Source organism: Malaclemys terrapin, chromosome 2 (genome assembly GCF_027887155.1).
Source record: "Malaclemys terrapin pileata isolate rMalTer1 chromosome 2, rMalTer1.hap1, whole genome shotgun sequence".
NCBI lineage: Eukaryota > Metazoa > Chordata > Testudines > Emydidae > Malaclemys > Malaclemys terrapin.
Genome location: NC_071506.1, coordinates 26,134,089 through 26,153,253, shown reverse-complemented (window position 1 = coordinate 26,153,253; position 19,165 = coordinate 26,134,089). Strand labels below are relative to the sequence as shown.

General features: G+C 42.8%; 1 protein-coding gene across 1 annotated transcript in view; it reads left to right on the top strand.

The window, feature by feature from the left end:
• Positions 1-8,898: 8,898 nt before the first annotated feature.
• Positions 8,899-19,165, top strand: part of SLC30A8 (solute carrier family 30 member 8) — a 29,561-nt gene continuing 19,294 nt past the window's right edge. The window contains exons 1-2 of the mRNA XM_054019850.1: positions 8,899-8,978; positions 18,920-19,116. Of these exons, the coding sequence (XP_053875825.1) occupies positions 8,899-8,978; positions 18,920-19,116 (277 nt within the window). The remainder of the gene's footprint in view (positions 8,979-18,919; positions 19,117-19,165) is intronic.

Genomic DNA, 19,165 nt, shown 5'->3' with positions numbered 1-19,165 from the left:
TACCATGGGCCTCCAGAACCAGCCACAGCAGCAGCAAGAAAGGCAGGGTGATCTAGGCCTATTGCTTGTAGTGTGCAACATATCATGGAGGTGTCCTCCTGGACTGCTCCTTGATGATAGACACCCAATAGCAGCAGCAAAATTCACCACTGTTCCTTTGTCTGGCTAGGAGATTGCAGCCCATCCTATGGAATGCAGACCTAGCTACATCAGTGCATGCATGTGTTGCCAATTCTCATGATATTTGGTGGTTTTCATAAAGCCCCAGCTCCTGAAGTCATCTGAACATGTGAGACCCTCAGCTTTCATTTAAACACCCTTCCTCTACATTTCTAGCCCTCATGGTTGCAGAGAAAAGCTTGTGAATGTGACCCAAGCGCTCTGTGAAAGGTTTAGAAATCAGAAACCAAAAAGAAACCAAAAATGTATTTTATAAAACTTCCTGATTTTAAACAAATATCATGATTATTGAATGCTTGGGGTTGGCAATGCTGTATCCATGACTTCCAAGCTTTGATTATTAAAACACCCTACACCTGGAGGTGAATCCATAGTCATCAAAATTCCATCTGGTACAGAACAAGCACATTATTTCAGTTCTGCCATCATTGCACGGTTACCTATTGAATCTTGGAGCAAGTGTAAAATTCTCCTCTTGCTTTTCAGTGCTCTCCACCCTGCCTGAGACCACCTCTCCCACTGCTAGCAAGACTTCCCGATGAAGTGATGACCTTTCAGGGGTAATGACATTCCCAGATGATAGGTTAGAATAGTAAGCCGGAAACCCAGCCTGTTTGGCTGCTGGCCTATGGCTAAGGGTCCCCACCAATCATAAAATCATAAAGTATCAGGGTTAGAAGGGACCTCAGGAGGTCATCTAGTCCAACCCCCTACTCAAAGCAGGACCAATTCCTAACTTTATCAAGAGGATCATCAGAAAACCTGACCAGGGCACAATACAACACCCCCATCTCCTGTAGCTTGTCTTCCCATAACACTGATGAGAATGACATCATAGTCTTACTCTGCCTGCCGTCAGGATAGGGCCAGAACATAACTAGGAACAAAAGATTAGTGAGGTGCATATGTGAAGACATGCACAGGCAATCTTTAAGGGACTATATTGAGAGGGCGCCTCTCTCATTCAGTGCACAAAGTGTGCACTCAGTGACGCAAGGCTCTGTTTGTATGACAGCCTAACCCAAAGCTCATTGGAGTCCATCTGGAACACATGGAGGTCAGTGAGCGCTGGATCAGGACCAGTATGTGCATTTCATGTAGGGCAGAGCGTTCTAGTGCTGTCTGGCAAATAGTTCCACAGAATGAAATTTATTTTGTCTATTAGTTTCCTTTTTGAAAAACCTAAGAAATTCCCTTTGAAAAAACTGATAAAAGCATGTTAATTTTGGAAAGTGAAGCACTCAAAAATCAGAAAAGGCCAAGGTGAAAGTTGCCTCTTTAGGCACGACTCTGCCCCCTTGTGCAGATGCATTATAGTCTTTCATTGTGTAAACTTATGCTGTTATTGCTATGGGACCACTGCTTCACTCACTTTAGCTTGTAGCTGTTTTGTTGGAATTTTATAGCATTTGCTGATGAAATCATTAGAGGAAGAGGCAAGTGAAGGTAGCCACCCTGAGGAGGGTGAAACCACCAATGCCTAAAGCTAGCATGGAGTAGTCTCTCTGAGCCCCAGCGCAATTTAGGCTGGCTCCTTTAGTTTTGCTTCCGGCCAGTCATAATCTGGCTCTAACTTCCCCAGTGAATCTTGGGCCATTCAAGTATATGTATTAGGAGCCGAATTCTGCTCTGTTATGCTATAGCAAATGTCATTGATTTCAATGGAGATACTCCTCAACTTACACTGGTTTTAACCAAGAGCAGTCTTGGGCCCTAGGCATTAGGTGTTACTGAAAAGGGAAGTTTACAAGTTTAATGTGAATAGAAACATGCTTTGGAAAATGGATAGTGTGAATGGTATGGACAAGTGTGAAATGGACACAGTTTAAACATCAACAGCAGCCTGACTGGCTTGAGGAACCCTGGTTGCTGAGAAGCCTTAAAGTACAATGCCACCTGTGTAGGCTTTTGCCAGGTTGCCGTGTCCTTTCCTAATTCAAATTGCAACTATAAGGATGATAAAATGGAAAATAAATATTTGTGCAATGGCTGGGAAAAGCCAATTAGTTTTGCACCAGTGAGAAATAATGCACAGCTCCCTGTGTCTTTAACAAGCTGGCTCTCAACATCTAGTGTAAAATATATCTTCACTACCCAAATGTACTTACAAATTTAAGTAGCATGAGAACAAAATGTATTCTGCAAGTGGTAATAAAAGAAATAATGCAATAAAGTTTCCGTATTTTATTGGAAGAAGAAAACAATTAAAACAAGATCCAGGTAATAACTTATCTACCAAATGTCATAATTATCTCTTTTGCAGCCAAAACATGTATATTCTTTTCCTAACAGTCCCTTTCCCCAAGGAAAAATAAATGTATCTAAGAAATACTTGTTAGCAATGCAATTACAGACTTAATTCCCCAATCAACTCCACACACAATAAAAACAAAAACAAGCAAAAAAACCCCCATTGCAATAACAATGCAAAGTGAAGGGGGAGAGGGAAAGAGAGCAAGGGGGAGAGAGAGACTGACTGATTAAGTGTTTAGAAAAAAATATATTTTTAATAAGAAATGCTGACACACACTATTGCAATAGCATTTGAAAGAACCATTATCATTTACTTTTCAGCCACACCTCTGTCCCTTTCTTCTAGCCAACAGGTTGGAATACATGGCTGGGGGTGACAACACCCCTGTGTACTGACCAGATCTTCAAAACTGCTCAGCTTCCATTTAGGCACTAAAAGAACTGGCCAGATTGTCAAAAGAGCTGAGCACATTGAAGCTAATCTGGGTGTCAGCATCACAGTGAGAACAGCTGGTGTTGAGCACTTCTGAAAATCTGGTGTTTATTTAGCTGCCTAAATGGAAGCTGATCTCTGGAAAATCTGGGGACAATGGTGGGTGTTGAGACCCTGGATGCCTGGCTCTGAGGCACTTTGAAAATTTGACCCTAAGTGTCCAGCTCAATATGCTAAACCACTTCCCTTCAGCAATCCTGAAAAACACAGCTGATGTCCACTAGAGCTGGAAGCAGGTGTCTGAGGTCACTCCCAAATGCAAGTCTCCAGCATCTGTGTATGGGATTGTATCTCCTGATATTCACTGGCCCCATCAGGCATAAGAGCCTGCTACTTACAAACTGCCAGCAAAGTTGCTTCTTTAGGAGCATGTGCTCTTGCTGCTTAAGGTGTCAGGTCACTGACTACCATGATATCTAAATGTGGCCATAGTTTGTTTTGGTAACATACCATCCTGGTGCCAGATTGTGGTTACAAAGAAGAATGCCATGTTCTCAGCCCACAATCTGAAAGGTAAAAGAGTGCTGTTCGCTATAACTAATCTGTAGAACCTGAAATCCAGCCATGGCTTTGGTATGTGTCCCAACTTTGTGCTTCAAGCTGATCTCTAGTTTTAATTAAAATAGGTACTTCATAGCTTGCTGCTGATGGCAGTCACCTTTGTGGAAGTGAGGGGTCATTGGTGGCCCTGGCAATGCGGGAGCTCAGTGGAAGAGTCTGTCAAAAGTTTTCATCCTCTGAGCACTGACTACAAAAAAAAAAAAAAAAAATCAGAAGAAAAATGTTAATGTTTAAAAATTCAGTACTTTAAAATATTAAACATTAGCATCCTATTAATGATTTTTAAATTGGCACTAAGTCAGGATGGAGACATTCTCTCTGCTAGTCTCATACTTTGGGCCCCTATATTTTCAATGCCACACAAAAATGTCACCCCTATTTCTACTGATTTGTCCTAAGACCCCAGTCCTAAATGACACCTACATGGAGAGACAGGTGAAGTCACTAGAGCTCCACATAGGTTAACAGGTAGTTCCATACTTACAGTAGGTGAAGAGAATCACAGTAATCAAGCTGGAAAATGCCTGGATCACCACATTAAAGGGAATCCTGAATAGAGCCATATGAATTGCTGATACACAATGGCAAAGAAAAACTTGCAGATGATCTGTAAGATGTCTCATGTCGAGTAAAATTGACTGACTTTCCTGGCATTTTCTATTAATAGATGCACTAAATTTCGCACTGTACATTTAAGCTGTCAATATCTCCCCGCATCATGACAGGATGAAAGTTTTGTATTTTAAAGCATGCTTGATTGGAGTTGAAATCGGATCAAGAATATGCTTCTTTTACTGGCTGAGATTTTGGATGATAATAATGATAAGGGACTTTCATTTGCGAAAGCCAATGTGATGTCTCACTTATCTCCGTTGGATGCAAATTTGGAGAAATGTCCTTGACTTGGGTCATTAGAATTGCTATGATTGGATTTGCGACACTTTTAATATAGACTCAGAAAAACAAAATGCATTATTACTGAAAGAGGGAGATGAATTTATTGAGATGGTCTGAATAATTTCTCTGAAGCAGAAATTCCACAGGCAGCTGTCTGTGTCTTGATGAGCTTTGGATTCTGTATAAAGAGGAACACCCCTGCCTTTGTGAAAAAAATCTGAAAAGATTTCTTTATAACATGCTTCTCAACCCACTTCCTAAGAGGTATGACCATCAGCACAAACAACAGTAGACATAAAACAAAGGTCTAGATTAAATAGAGTGAATAATCTATGGCTGTTTTCCTAGCATCCAGCTGAGGCCTGAGACCCCTTTGCAAAATGATGGAAACAAAAGTTACAGGCGCCCAGTGCTTTTAAACAGAAATGGGCATGAGTTGTAGCACTGCAAAATGGATTTTAAATTTGCTTTAATTGTAGGGTCTTGATCTGACATTTTGATTCAGCCCTTTACAGATATAAGGGATGGTTGTGGGGTCCAGATCCAGACTTATATGCCCAACACCCCTGATCTTTGAGGGTATTTTGCTCTGTGGTCCTTTCTACTTAAAGGAAAACATACTTATGAGAAGCAGACAATAGCATAGCAACAGCTGGACACCTTCAAATGTCACCCTTCCATCTAGGAGACAATAAACTCTTCCTTTCATATGCTTTAGACCCGTCCTAGCTCAGCTATGAGGATAAAACTGGTATTTCACTGTCATTCCCGGGTGGTGAGAAACTTGGCATTTTCATTTTGTAGGACTCCTGCAGAGATGCCTGATTCGTAGCCTCTAGCGGCGCCCACCACCTGTAACGGCATGTGAGCTCTCATTGCACATGGTGGTCATGAAATAAAATGTCACACACAGCCAGCTGCATTGATCCAGTTATCGCAGGACATTATTCTAATAGTGTCTTCTTCTAATAATAATAATAATAATTAATAATTTTCTTTTAAAATATTTAAATTAAATGCGACTCTCCGCTCTTGGTGTTATCAAGGGCTAGGCCTAGTGTGGAGGAAGCACACCAAGTTCAGAATGAAAGACTTGTGTGTTTCTCTTGATGTGATTACGCACTGACCAGTGAATTACACAAGCACTTAGCTTTCATGCTTGATCTGATCCAGGGAAGAGCTAAATGGGGGCACTGAAAGGTGCAAGGTTCCAAGAGGAACGTTTTCCCATAGATAAGAAGATGTAGTTTAGAAGATTTATCATCTGAAGGACCAAATAAAGAGGGGAAAACACTGATCGCTCGCGGCATCTGGTTTGTGATATATGTGGGGTAGATTAAGACCATATCCTTAACATCTGGGGATGGCTGCTTGAGGCGGTAGGGTGACCAGATGAGAATTCCAAAATATTGGGACCGCCGCAGGGGTAGCGCCTTTTCAATTGTTACACTCACGCGTCCGAGTCTTCGGCGGCACTTCAGCGGCAGGTAATAAACCTTGCCACCAAAGAAGGAAGTACCCGCTGCCGAAATGCGGCCGAGACCCGGACGTGCCAGGTGAGTGTAACAATTGAAAAGGCGCTACCCTGCCTGTCACCGCCGCCTAAAATGTCCAAAACAAAATATTGGGACAAATGGCGTCCCGACCGTAATTCGGTCGGGACGCGGGACAAACTGCTCGATATCGGGACAGTCCCAATTTTATTGGGATGTCTGGTCACCCTATGAGAAGGCCACAGCAGTCAATCAGCATCGAAAGTCTCTGTGTGTGTGTGTGTGTGTAGTGTTGGAGTGGACCACACAGTGAGAGTTTGTCTGGGGAAAGGGACTTAGAGGAAGAGTACATTTGCAGATGGGAGCTGGCATGGTGCATTGTTCACTTATTCACTCTATTTGCCAGCAGGTGTAAAGAAACATGGCCAAGCCATTATTAACGAGATCTCCTTGTTCTCAGGCTCAAGTGCTGTCTTATTTATTGGGGATACACGGGGACAGCTGACAGTACAATATATTTGTAGGTAATTTGTGGATCTCTGGCTCTGTAAAAATCAATTGAGGCTTGTAGAGCATGCACGACACCACCATCCCACAGAGCGTGTGCTGGGTTCTGGGGGAAATCCCAGTGTGAGGCATGACAGTTAGGCTGGAAATGATGAGTTGTGCTGCTCTTTATCTGAAAGAGCATCTGGCAGGCGCTCGTTTTCTCTCTCTAGATGTTGTGTGGGATTTGAGTGCATGGGTAAAAATGTAGACTGCCAACCCCAGAGGCAAAGTTTCTTCCTTTCTCTGCCGAACAGTGGCGCAAACGTTCCCACTCTCCACCAATGTGCATCAGCCCTGACCTGTGGGTATCACTAGGGCCCTACCAAATTCACAGTCATGAAAAATGCATCACGGACCGTGAAATCTGGTCTCCCACCGTGAAATCTGGTCTTTTGCGTGCTTTTACCCTATCCTATACAGTTTTCATGGGGGAGACCAGCATTTCTCAAATTGGGGGTTCTGATGCAAAAGGGAGTTGCAGGGGGTCACAAGGTTATTTTAGGGGGGCTGCAGTTGCCACCTTTACTTCTGCACTGCCTTGAGAGCTGAGTGGTTGAAGAGCGGCGGCTGCTGATTGAGGGCCCAGCTCTGCAGGCAGCAGCACAGAAGTAAGGGTGGCAATACCATACCATGCCATCCTTACCTCTGCAATGTTGCTGGTGGCAACTCTGACTTCAGAGCTGGGGTCCCGGCCAGCAGCCACCACTCTCCAGATGTCCAGCTCTTAAGGCACTGCCAGCAGCAGTGCAGAAGTAAGGGTAGCAATATCACAACCCCCCCTACAATAACCTTTGCGACCCCTGCCCAACTCACTTTTGAGTCAGGACCCCGACAATTACAACACCATGAAATTTCAGATTTTTAACAGCTGAAATCATGAAATTTATGATTTTTTAAAATCCTATGACCGTGAAATTGACTAAAATGGACCGTGAATTTGGTAAGATCCTAGGTATCACTTTTAGGTTGAGGATATAAGTGATCCCCCTTCAGGTCAGCAGCCCGCATGCTGAATAATGCACCAATCCTGTGGGGATAATAACCAGAGATTTTATAAATGAAAAGTAGGACGTAATACATATGCATGAGAGGCAGAGTGAAGGTTGCCCCTTTCTTGCTTCTGAGTGCTTCACTTTGCATCCTTCATGTACTTTTTTGATTGATTTAATATTTATTATCATGATGTCTCCACCCATTTAATTGTACTGGGGGGAAAAACACATTTGTTAACAGCGATGAATGATGGGAGAGTGATAGTGAAGCTGAAATACTTGTTATTTAGACTCTCAGTTCTTTGGGGCAGGGACTGTCTTTTTGTTTTGTGTTTGTACAGCATCTCGCACAAGGGGTCCTGTCCTTGATTTAAGTCTCCTAGGAGCTATGGTAATGCAAATAATAAATAATGATGATATTCATCTTCTGTCAATAGACAGCAATGATGCTAATGGAATGGGAAAAAATACCTCCTTAAAGGTTTATTGCTTTCCAGAACATTTTCTCCTGATCCGGGCACTGTTTTGCAGACACAGAAGGGGGAATTTATTATTGCTGAGTTTGTCTCATGACAGGCTGTGGGATCATATATCTATCTATCTATCTAAATTATAAAAATCTTGCCTATTTTTAAAGGAAAATCTTCTGTGACTGGATATGCTGACTCTTGATGATACCTAAATACAGCATTGATAGCTGCATTCTAGCTATGGAAGCTAAGGAAAGAGGCAATGTTTTAGGGGTAGAGGACTGTGTACAGTGTCTAGTAAAAGGGGCCCCAGTCCCTGGTTGAGGCCTGTTGGCACTACTGAAATAGAAATGATAAATCCTAAGGAGAAAGGGAATGCAGCTGTGTCCTATTCACATACAGATCTCAGTAACCTGTTTCAGGTTGTTAACTGCAATAATGAATCGTTCTTCTTGTCCCCTAATTTTTTTTAAACATTTGTAGAGAAATTCCAGTGGTGGAGAAGGAGGGGAGAAAGGGATCTTTACAGCAATCACTTAGATTAAGGAGGCTTGCGCCAACCTGGGCAAAAGGAGGGTTTTTTTTTTTCTTTCAAGGCTGAGCAGGCAGGGTGGGAAACAGTGCTTTGACTGTTGCAGGCAAATCAGGCTGTTTTAATCACTTTTCTTCTGTGCGTGTGTGTGTTTGCGTGCTCCAGGCTGAGTCAGCAATCTGGGGCAAAGTAGTAGGCTTCTCATCATGTGTGCAACAAGGATTGCATCATATCATCAGGGGGGAAAAAAGTGCCACAAAACCTCCAATATCAGAAACCCAGCAAGTCACTGTTGGGTGAATTGGTGACGCCACTAGCCGTAAGACAGCAGCTCCCCTTGTAGTGGATTTATTGACAAGATTATTCAAACGTGTTGTTTTTAAACCTTTGGCGGAGATTTCTCCTTCATTGTGAGAGCATTTTTACCCCTGTCTGCTTCCAAAAAGGGAAGGAGCATTTGAGGAAAAAAGTTTTCATCATGGCCACCGCAAAGGGTCTTGAAAGAACTTGTCTTGTGGCTGACAGAGGCACCAAGAAGTACTCCTTAGCTCTAGACAGGTAACACAGCTGTCTGTGTCTATTTCACTTTATATTGCTTTGCCCTTGAAAGTACAATGAGCCAGTTAATCTGCAGACATTACTACTGAATTTGAAGCACTCACTTCTCTGAGTCTCGGACTCTATATAGGGATGCACATTGCACTATGGTATTGTTTGGGGTTTGGTGGGGGGTTTTCCCCTTCCAAACTTTCTTATTAAATGTTGGTTTAAGATACTAGAGATTAGTCTAATGCATCTGTGATGGATTGACCCAATCTACCGTTGAAGCCAATATCTCCTACAATGTATTTTATATGCTTAGTAGATTTATGGTAGTATGCAAAAATCCCACTGATTATAATGTGCTTTTAGGCTGAATCATAATAGTGCTATTGACATTGTGTTTGAGTCCAGGCTCCTTCATGCCTGGATGTCTAAATAATCTATTAGGTGTTAAAGAAATGTGATGGCATTAAGGGCTTGATCCTGCAAAACCTTACTCACATGACTAGCCAACTGGACTTGAAGTCAATGCATGTACTCAGGTGATTGAGGATTACTCATGGGAGTAAGGGTTTATGTGAGCAAGCCTTTACTTGGTAATCCTTGTAAATGGATTTAGGGCCACATCCTGTATTCCCTGCCTTCCTCAAGCTCTGATGGGCAAGGAATGAAGGACTGGGCTATATATTAGTTGAGAATTGAAGGGTATTTATTCTTAAATGTATTTGATTGTGTGAATTAAATGGTAATATTTTTTTGTTTGGAATTTTAAAAAAATGAGTACAAATGTCTAGTAGGAAATACCTTTATCTTGAAATGTATTTTCATTCTTCCTCATGCTTAGGAGCAGCAAATATTTTAAATAAAATAGCAGCACTACTACAGTTTAGCACCTCTTGACATTTTCATTATCTCACTGCTTTTCAGGTTATTTGTTGCTTGGCTCTCTTAAAATGTGTGGGGCAGAAACTTGGTAGGAAACCTGTCCACTCTAATGAAAATCTAGCTCTGTGTTTTTCCACTGTGCCCACCACCACAGTATCTTAGTGCTTTAAATATTTGATTATTGCTTTAATATTATTTACCTGGCTGCATAAATATAAATGACGCTGTCCAAAAGAACATATACCTTAGCAATAATATTTCTATTAAATCACACTCCCCACATGTTATGGGACTCATTATCAGTTACCAAGGAATCTCAGTGGTGGTTTACAATTCAGCTGAAACAGCTTGGGGGAAGATCTTCACCCTCCCTCTGGCTGCTTTGCATTGGGGCTCTAAAATTGATTGAGGGAATAGTTTTCTGGCAAAGGAACTGCTGAAGACAGCCATAATGCTGCTTTCTGATCACCCTCTCTCAAGCCCTGGTGTTAGGGGGTGTGCCAGGACAGGGCTGGGGGATGGATGGGGGTGGGATTAAAGCACATGGTCTTGGGAGATTGACGTAGGTCCTCAGGGCTGTTTAAATTGTGCTACAGTTGCAGAACAGCCCAGGATTAGGACAACATAGAGGTGGTTTAAAGCAAAGCTCCCCTCTCTGGGCTGCAAATTCTGTGCTGCGCCTGTTTTTTAATCTGTAAAATTCTTCATGGACAAGTGGTTATTACTTATATTACAGCAGTAACTAGAAACCTCCACCAGCTTGGGACCCCATTGTGTTAGACACTGTATTAACCCATAAGAACAGCCATACCGAGTCAGACCAACAGTCCATCTAGCCCAGTATCCTTACTCTGAGGGTAGCCAGTACCAGATGCTTTAGAGGGAATGAACAGAACACGGCAATTTTGAGTGATCCATCCCATGTCATCTAGTCCCAGATTCTGGCAGTTGGAGGTTTAGAGATACCCATCCTCTGGGTATCCATGACCACCTTGGCTAATAGCCATTGATAGACCTATTCTCCCTGAATTTATCAAATTCTTTTTTGAACCCAGTTATACTTTTGGCCTTCACAACATCACATGGCAACGAGTTCCACAGGTTGACTGTGAATTGTGTGAAGTACTTCCTTATATTTGTTTTAAACCTGCGGCCTATTAATTTTGTTGGGTGACCCCTAACTCTTGTGTGATGTGAAGGGGTAAATAACACTTCCCTATTCACTTTTGCCACACTCTTCATGATTAGATAGACTGCTATCAGATCTCCCCTTAGTCACCCCTTTTCTAAGATGAACAGTCTCAGTCTTTCTAATCTCTCCTTGTATGGAAGCTGTTCAATGCCCCTAATAATCTTTGTTATCCTTTTAGGTACCTTTTTCAATTATAATATTTTTTTTTGTGATGGGGCAACCAGAACTGCACACAGTATTCGAGGCGTGGGCATACCTTGGATTTTACAGTGGCATTATGATATTTTCTGTCTTAGTATCTATCACTTTCCTAAAGGTTCCTAACATTTTTTTAGCTTTTTTAACTGCTGCTGCACATTGAGCAGATGTTTGCAGAGAACTATCCACAATGACTCCCAGGTCTGCTGTGAAAGGCAGTGTAGCCTATTGGATATAGTAGTGTACTGTGACTCAGAAGATGTGGGTTCTATTCCTAGCTTTGTCACTAACCTGCTGAGTGACCCTGGACAAGTCACTTAATTGCTCCGTGCCTCAGTTTCCCTGTGTATAAAATGGGGATAATGATGCCAGTCTCCTTTGAGATCAACTGCTGAATAGCTCTATATACAAACCTAGTTGTTGTTATTATAGTGGGGGGAAAATCCATACCCTTAAGAGTTTATAATCTTTGACCCTAATCCTGTAAAGTACTGAAATCAGTGGGGCTCAGCAGAGGCACAGGGGGCTGTCTACACTGAGCTCTGTCTACTATTGGGATCTGTGACAACATACAATGGTTGGAGGAAAGAAACAAATGTAGGTGCAGGGAGGATGGGGTAACAATATTATGAGCATATATTTGCATAGACTGGCTGTGTGCATGGTTTCTAGGTGTAATAAACTGATTAGTAGTATCAGAGGGGTAGCCATGTTAGTCTGAATCTGTAAAAAGCAACAGAGGGTCCTGTGGCACCTTTAAGACTAACAGATGTTGGCGCATAAGCTTTCGTGGGTGAATGCCCGCATCTGATGAAGTGGGCATTGACCCACGAAAGCTTATGCTCCAATACTTCTGATTAGTAGTAGTAATCTCAGTTTAGTCCTGGGGATAAATTACTGTATTTTTCAATTCTTTGTGTGTTTGTTTAGCAGAAACAACCCTGCTGTATTGCTTTCAAAAGCATTTATTTTGCAGACAAATTGGCTACTTCTTTACAACACTTTTTTTTTTTTTAGTAAGCACCTTTTTTAAAAAAAAAAATATGGACATATACCTATCTCATAGAACTGGAAGGGACCTTGAAAGGTCATTGAGTCTAGTCCCCTGCCTTCACAGCAGGACCAAATACTGTCCCTGACAGGTTTTTGCCCCAGATCCCTAAATGGCCCTCTCAAGGATTAAACTCAAAACCCTGGGTTTGGCAGGCCAATGCGCAAACTACTGAGCTATCCCTCCCCCCCCCCCCCCCCCCGTCATTATTATTATATTATTCTGATGACAAAATCCTAGTCATCATACTCATGTTACTAGGAAGTCTGGCTTCCTGAACCTCTCTCTCCACAATGTTTTGGAGAGAACGTATTGCTATAGGCCAGTGGATCTCAACCTATTTATCATTGGGGGCCACATATGCGGCCCAAAATGTGTTACCTGGACCGCAGGTTGAGAACCGCAGCGTGTCCCCCCAACTCCTCCCACAGACCCCTATGCCTCCCTCCTAGAGACCCTTTTACAGAGTGGGGCCAGGAACAGAACCCTGGGCAGGGGACTGGGCATCAGGGATCCTGGACCCTGCCGTGTGGGGCTGGATGGCAGTCCCGACCCTGGACCCTGCCGTGTGGGGTCATGTGGTAGGGCAGCTGGGTGGCAGCCTGGACCCCAACCCCGCGGGATTGAACGGCAGCCCAGACCCCCGCTACGTGGGGCCAGGCATTTGGGAATCTGGACCCCACCACGCAGTCCAGCGGCCTTTAGCACACAGCTGGGCCACAGCTGTGTGCTAATTGGGCCGCATGTGGCCTGCGGGCCCCAGGTTGAGAACCACTTCTATAGGCTCAGGTTTTCAACAGACACTAGTGATCCCAGGTTTTGTTTGCCCAACTTGAGACACTTTAAAGGAAGCTGTTTTTCACAAAGTGCTGAGCATCCACCCTGTTCATGAGTACCCATGAACAATTTGATATCCTTTACTCGTTAATACTGTCATTTGTGCAGGAGTGTAACAGTTACACTCGTTATATCAATGACTTGTTGACCCAATCCAGTGCTGATGAATGTGTTTCCTGTTATGTATTTTATATGCTTATTAGAGTTATTGCACTGTGCAAAATCCTATTGATTACAATGGGATTTCGGATGGCTTTCTAGCCGTTTGACTCAAGGCTTCATCAATCTAGTTTCTTACTATTGTTAAAATACAAAGAACAGTAAATCAAGAGACAACATTAAAGTAAGTTTTGATTGCCCTGAGAAAGTCTGAAATTTAGAGTTGCAAGAGCAAATCCACCCCTAAGGGGTAGACTAATACTCGATGTGTGTGATGGACGGTAAGTTTTAAGATTCTCTGTGGAAATGCAGAATTCTTCTGCTGAGTTGCCCTGATATCAGGTGCTAGAACTTTGCATAGAGCTGCAGAGTTGCTTTTGCGGACTCATCTTGCTGTCAGGACAACTGAATCTTATCAATGCCAACCCAAGGAATATAAAAGGGTTTAAGTGGCTCTCAGAGGCAGGGGAAACCAGAAGCAGTGACAAGAGGGACAACCCTAAGAACAGGTGATCTGAGAAGAAAGCTTAGGGTTTCTTGACAGTTGAAAGTTGTTTTGGATTAATATGGGGTGTGAATTTAAAGTGCTATAGCTGTTCCTGAATAACACCATATGTAGACAAGGCCTTAGGCTTGTAACTGATTCCTGCCCACCCTGCTCACACCGCTGTGCAAAGGTCTGGCCTAAGGACTCTGAGGAGAGTTAGAGAGATGACTCTTTTAGACATGGACTCATTTTAAATAACAAAGATGTGGGGTATGTTTAGTTCCTCCTATTCTAGCTTTCTGCTGGTGGAGAGAGTGGGCCAGGGTTCCTGTACCCACTCAGCGAGGATGTTACAACACCTAGAGTGTTCACCGAGGTGGAAGATCAGCTGGAAAAGGCCTTGACAGTTTGAGTGCTCAGCCCCCAGTAAAATCTCTGCACCAAAAGGGAGAACTGGAAACCTTTGGGATGGAGGCAGTGAAGGACCAGGCTCTGCTTTTCAAAAGGGAGACACCCTGCCAAAGACCTGCCTAACCACTAGGCAGCACTGTTGGTGATTGTGCATCTTCTACAGGAGCCCTTGAACATGGAACTCATTCCCTCTTTGGGCCAAAATCAGATATCAGGGACTACTTCAGAGCCCATCTCTTTTCCTTGGCTTTGGGGAGGGGAAAGTTTGAGGAGTTTATCTTTTTATTAGTGGGTATAAAGTCTATGATTATAATCTTGGCAGTTAATTTATTATAATTATTATTATTATTTGTATTGTGGCCCCATTGTGCATATGCACCGTGCAGACATATAATGAAAAGACAGCCTCTGTTCCAAAGAATTTACTATCCAAGTACACAACAAGAGACAACAGGGGGCTACAGCAACCAGAAAGGGCGAACACAAGTTCATCTGTCTGTCTGTATCCACCTGTTGTCTCTTTGTTGACACTTAGATTGTAAGGTTGTGGGGGGCAAAAATAGTCTCTTTTTTCTGTCTTTGTACAGCGCCTAGCACAATAGGATCCTGGTCCATGACTAGGTGGATTTTATGAGCTGAGTTAAGTTTCATATGTGGCCAGCCCACAAAACTTAACTAAACAAAATAATTGCAGGCATAATGACTGTCAATTAGATGTCTAGTACAGATGCTAGCCAGCTGGTTTATATCTAGCTTGCAAATATTTACCTGCTTTGTTTTGCACCTACACGACTGAGGAAGCAAGAAGAGACCTGTGGATAGGCAGGCTGAAAATATGACCCCAAATGACTTAAAAACATCCAAGGTTGTATGCAGTGTAGTTGTAGCCATGTTGGGCCTAGGATATTAGAGAGACAAGATGTTACCTCACCCACCTCATTTCTTTAAAACCATCCAAGTTTAGAATGACATCAGTTAAGATCAGCATGGTACCTACATAAAGGAGATGAATATAGTTTTGATGTATTATTTCTAAAGGTAGTTTCATTATTATTTCAGACACAGATAAAGCGTGATTTTCTTTTGTGGGGGAGGTGTTCCTTCTCTGGGAAGTTTGGTGGTTCTGGTTTCGTTCCCCGCATTGGAGTTCTAATACAGCCCTGAGAGGAAGGCAGCTGTACCCGTCAGCTTGTAGAGCAAGTCACTGCACACATCACATGAAAACAAAGACAAGGAAGCCGTAATCACACTTGTTAATGATTTGTAGTGGTTCTGCGCTATGTATTAATGTATTCTTATTTACTCTTTCCTGGTGTAACTCAGTAGGTGCCCCTCCATGACATGTACCCTTATTGCCTTTCCTACAAAGAAAAAAGAATTTGAAATGGAAAAAAGATTGTTTTAATTTAGGACTCTGTTTGCAATGTGTCAGTGCAGGGAGCAAAAGCTCGAAGGTTGTGTCTCACTCTAGCACATATAGGAGGTTTATGGTTTGCCTGCACTGATCTGTGCACTGTTAGCTCTTGTGCTCTACATCTAAAAATTTGTCTGTTAGATTATTTTAATTAGCAGGGAGCTGCTACTGAGGAATCTGTTACTTGCTGCAGTTGGCAGGGGTCTTCCTAATACATTTGGCCAGATTATGTTCTCTCTTACTCTGGCTGACTTCCGTGGGAATGGTGGATGCTCAGTGCCTCTCAAAACCAGGCCATTAATTTAGGGGTCTAATTGAAGACACATAAATGTGACAATGTTTGGCTTTACTCTCAGTTTACCGATCTGTTCAACGAGCTCTACAACACAGTGCCTACCAACCTCATAGTGTCCGAGGTTGTGTTAGCTGATGTTTTGTAAAGTGCTTTGAAGATTTAAAAGAAAAAAAAAGGCACAAAGAGTGACCCAGTTCCTGACAGCATAAGAAGGGTTTGGTGGCTGAGAAACGTGCAGAGGTAATTTTGGCACCTCCATTCTAGCAGACTCGCAAGCAAATTGCGACTCAAGTCCTCAAGATATTTTTAACTTTCACTGCCAGCCAATGAAAATCAGGTTAAGGGGAAATTAATTTTTTTCCACACAAAATACAGAAGAGTGCTGGGATTTAATTCCAGAGAGAGAGAGAAACTTGCATGCTGTGAGCTCTAGGGGAAAGTGAGTAAACTGTTTAACTCAGCCATCTGGAATTAATCAATTTTGTGGTACCTTCTGGGTCTAATTCATCAGCAAAACACTGTTTCGAGTGACACAGTTGAACATGAGAAAGCAGATGAATATAAACACAAAATAATGGCAGATTCTTGTAGAGGGCTGGCCCTCAGGGTGCTGGCTGGCAGGGCAACACATCACCAGATGTGAGTCCTGTTCCCAGATGGCTCACCCGCAATTTATTTGCTGTTCTGGGGAAATAGAGAAGAGGAGAAGAAAACAAGGAAAAAGCATCTCCACTCAGTGGGCAATAAATCTGACCATTTGCTCTGCCAAATAATCTCTGTGGAAACATGTACAGGGAATAGGTTGTCTAGGCTAGGCAAGCAAAGAGACTGATGGACCTGGTATGTGCTCACCTCAGAAAGCCCTGCTAGGAAAAAAACCTGACTTTGGGGAGCATAGAATATTTAGAAAATCAAACCCATGCTGATAATTACTGGACTTAGAGAGCAAGGAAAATTCCTGCCACTTTCCTGGTAAATGGGCTGACAGTCTACACCAGAGTCTCCCCTTCTTTGCCTAAATCCACTTGGTGAAGGCAGCGGAGGGGGAAGTTGTCAGTGTTACAGCTCCTTAACTTTCAAGGTATCCCAGCCCTGATGTAAGATAGGGCAGCCTAGGGGCTGCAGTAACTTACAGCTAGTTTGTTCCCTAGGGGACCAGATGCCAGCTGTGACTTGAAAGAACTGTGCTATACTATGCACTGCTTTCCCGTTTCACTTCACACCCTGACCTGCCCACTATGGTAGGCAGGCAGTGAGCATAGGTTCCACTCGGTTTACACCAGTTGATTTCCTCCCACTGAGAAGTTCTCTCTTGGGTAGGTATGGCCAGTTTCCAGCCCCTGTGCACCACTCAGCCAACACAAAGGGGGAAGAACCAGGGCAAAGAATCTGTCCCTCTGCCTTGATCACTTGTTACTGGAAAAGTTATTTGATCAAATAATCCATATGATGAGTACAATTAGTTTCAGGGTTTTTGTCCTGAACAGCAGGCTTACTGTTTCATAAACAGCACATGAAAAGCTGTATAAAGTCAGGAAGATCTATGTACCTCCTGAAGTTAGGGGCCCTTTAACTCAATCTACAAGACACATATTAATCCCAGTGACAAATCCTTCAGTGCAGGGAATGTGAAAACAATCTGTTATTACCAGACTGCCGTTAAACCCAGGTCTGCATCACATCTCTGAGCTAATTTCAGACTCCAAACAATAGGGCAGTTCATTGCATTTCAAGACTTTCATTACATTACATTCCAAGACGGTAATGTGGCACATCAACATTCATAGACTGTAGATGGGTAGAGCGAATGATTTTATAAACTTTATATATGTAGCATTGGGAAGAAATAGTTGGTTATCATACTGCACTCCTACAATAGCAATTCAGGAAGTATGGCAGGGGAGTTTTATTGTTGAATTTATTACACCAGAAGCAGCTGCTGCAGCAGTAAATACTGTAGTTGAAGTTACATAGTGGATTCTATTCTAACCCCCTTGGGCCAGTGTCTATTCCATCCAACCTTTGCTCAGTGTAGGAATAAAGGAGTAGAGAACAAAGGCACTTACAAAACCATCTTGGAGCCACCTGGCCCCTACCATAAATTAGAGCAGTCTCAGGGTTGCTCTAGAATATGCTTGGCACAAGGGCCACAGGGGCCATTCAGCAGCTGAGGACAGCTGCAGTACAGTGGACCCTAACCATACCCCTTTCCTTCCATCCCCTGGTATCCCCTATGTTGGAGATTTTGAGAGGGGACAGGATTGAGGTGTTCTGGCAGCTCTAAATTTACTAGGAAGCCATCGTATATTGGGGGGATTCTCTAGCAGCAAGTTCTGCTCAATGTTTGCTCCTTTTATGCCACTTGAGTAGCATAGATGGGGACCAGGCTACCATGCATCCCCTGCTTATAGCGACTCATGCTTTTTCATCTTTTGGGCTGGCAATTTCCATGCTTAGTCTCTGCCTGAAGCTGGATTTTTTTGGGTGTGCACACATGGAAGGTTTGAGAAACAGTTCAGCCATTTTTGAGTATGAGGAGGGTGGGATAAGTGAAGTTTTTCAATTATAAAAAAAGGAATTGTGGCCCCTTCTAAAATAATAAATTGCTGGGAGTAGAACATTGAAATTTTCTATGGAACTAGCCCTTGTCGAGAAGTGCCTTTAAATGTTCCATTGAATTTGATTTGGATTTGCCTGAGTTCTGACTTTCTGCAAGTCATGCTGTACATTTGCATGGAGCTTTTTGTTTTGTTTCTGCTCAGCTCATAATGTGCACATCTTAGGAAGGCTGCACTGTGCATGACTAACTTAGGTGTGTAATGAAAAGAGCACTGAAGCGGGGCATAAGAACAAACTGAAGATCCACGCATACCCTTAGTCATGTGAGTAAACCTCTCATTTGAGTAGTCCAACTGAGGTTCAATGGGGCTTTTGACTTCAGTGATTAGGCACAGAGGTGTGGGATTTCAGGAGTGTACTCCTGAATAGAAATAGCTTTGAAATCTTCTGGTTCTTCCAATCTCCTAGGATGGGACTGCAGCAGAATAATTTAAACAAAGAAGAATGCCAGGAGGAATCAGAGGATGCTGAAGATAATCCACTTTACCACTGCCATAGCCACTCAATGGCCTATGAGAGCAGAAAAATAGAACAATGTCAAGCTAAGCGGAAGCTCTATGCAGCATCAATAATTTGTCTCATCTTCATGACTGCTGAAATTATAGGTGAGTACAGCTCTGTGTTTTGCCATCAAGGAAATTTCATATTGTTCTC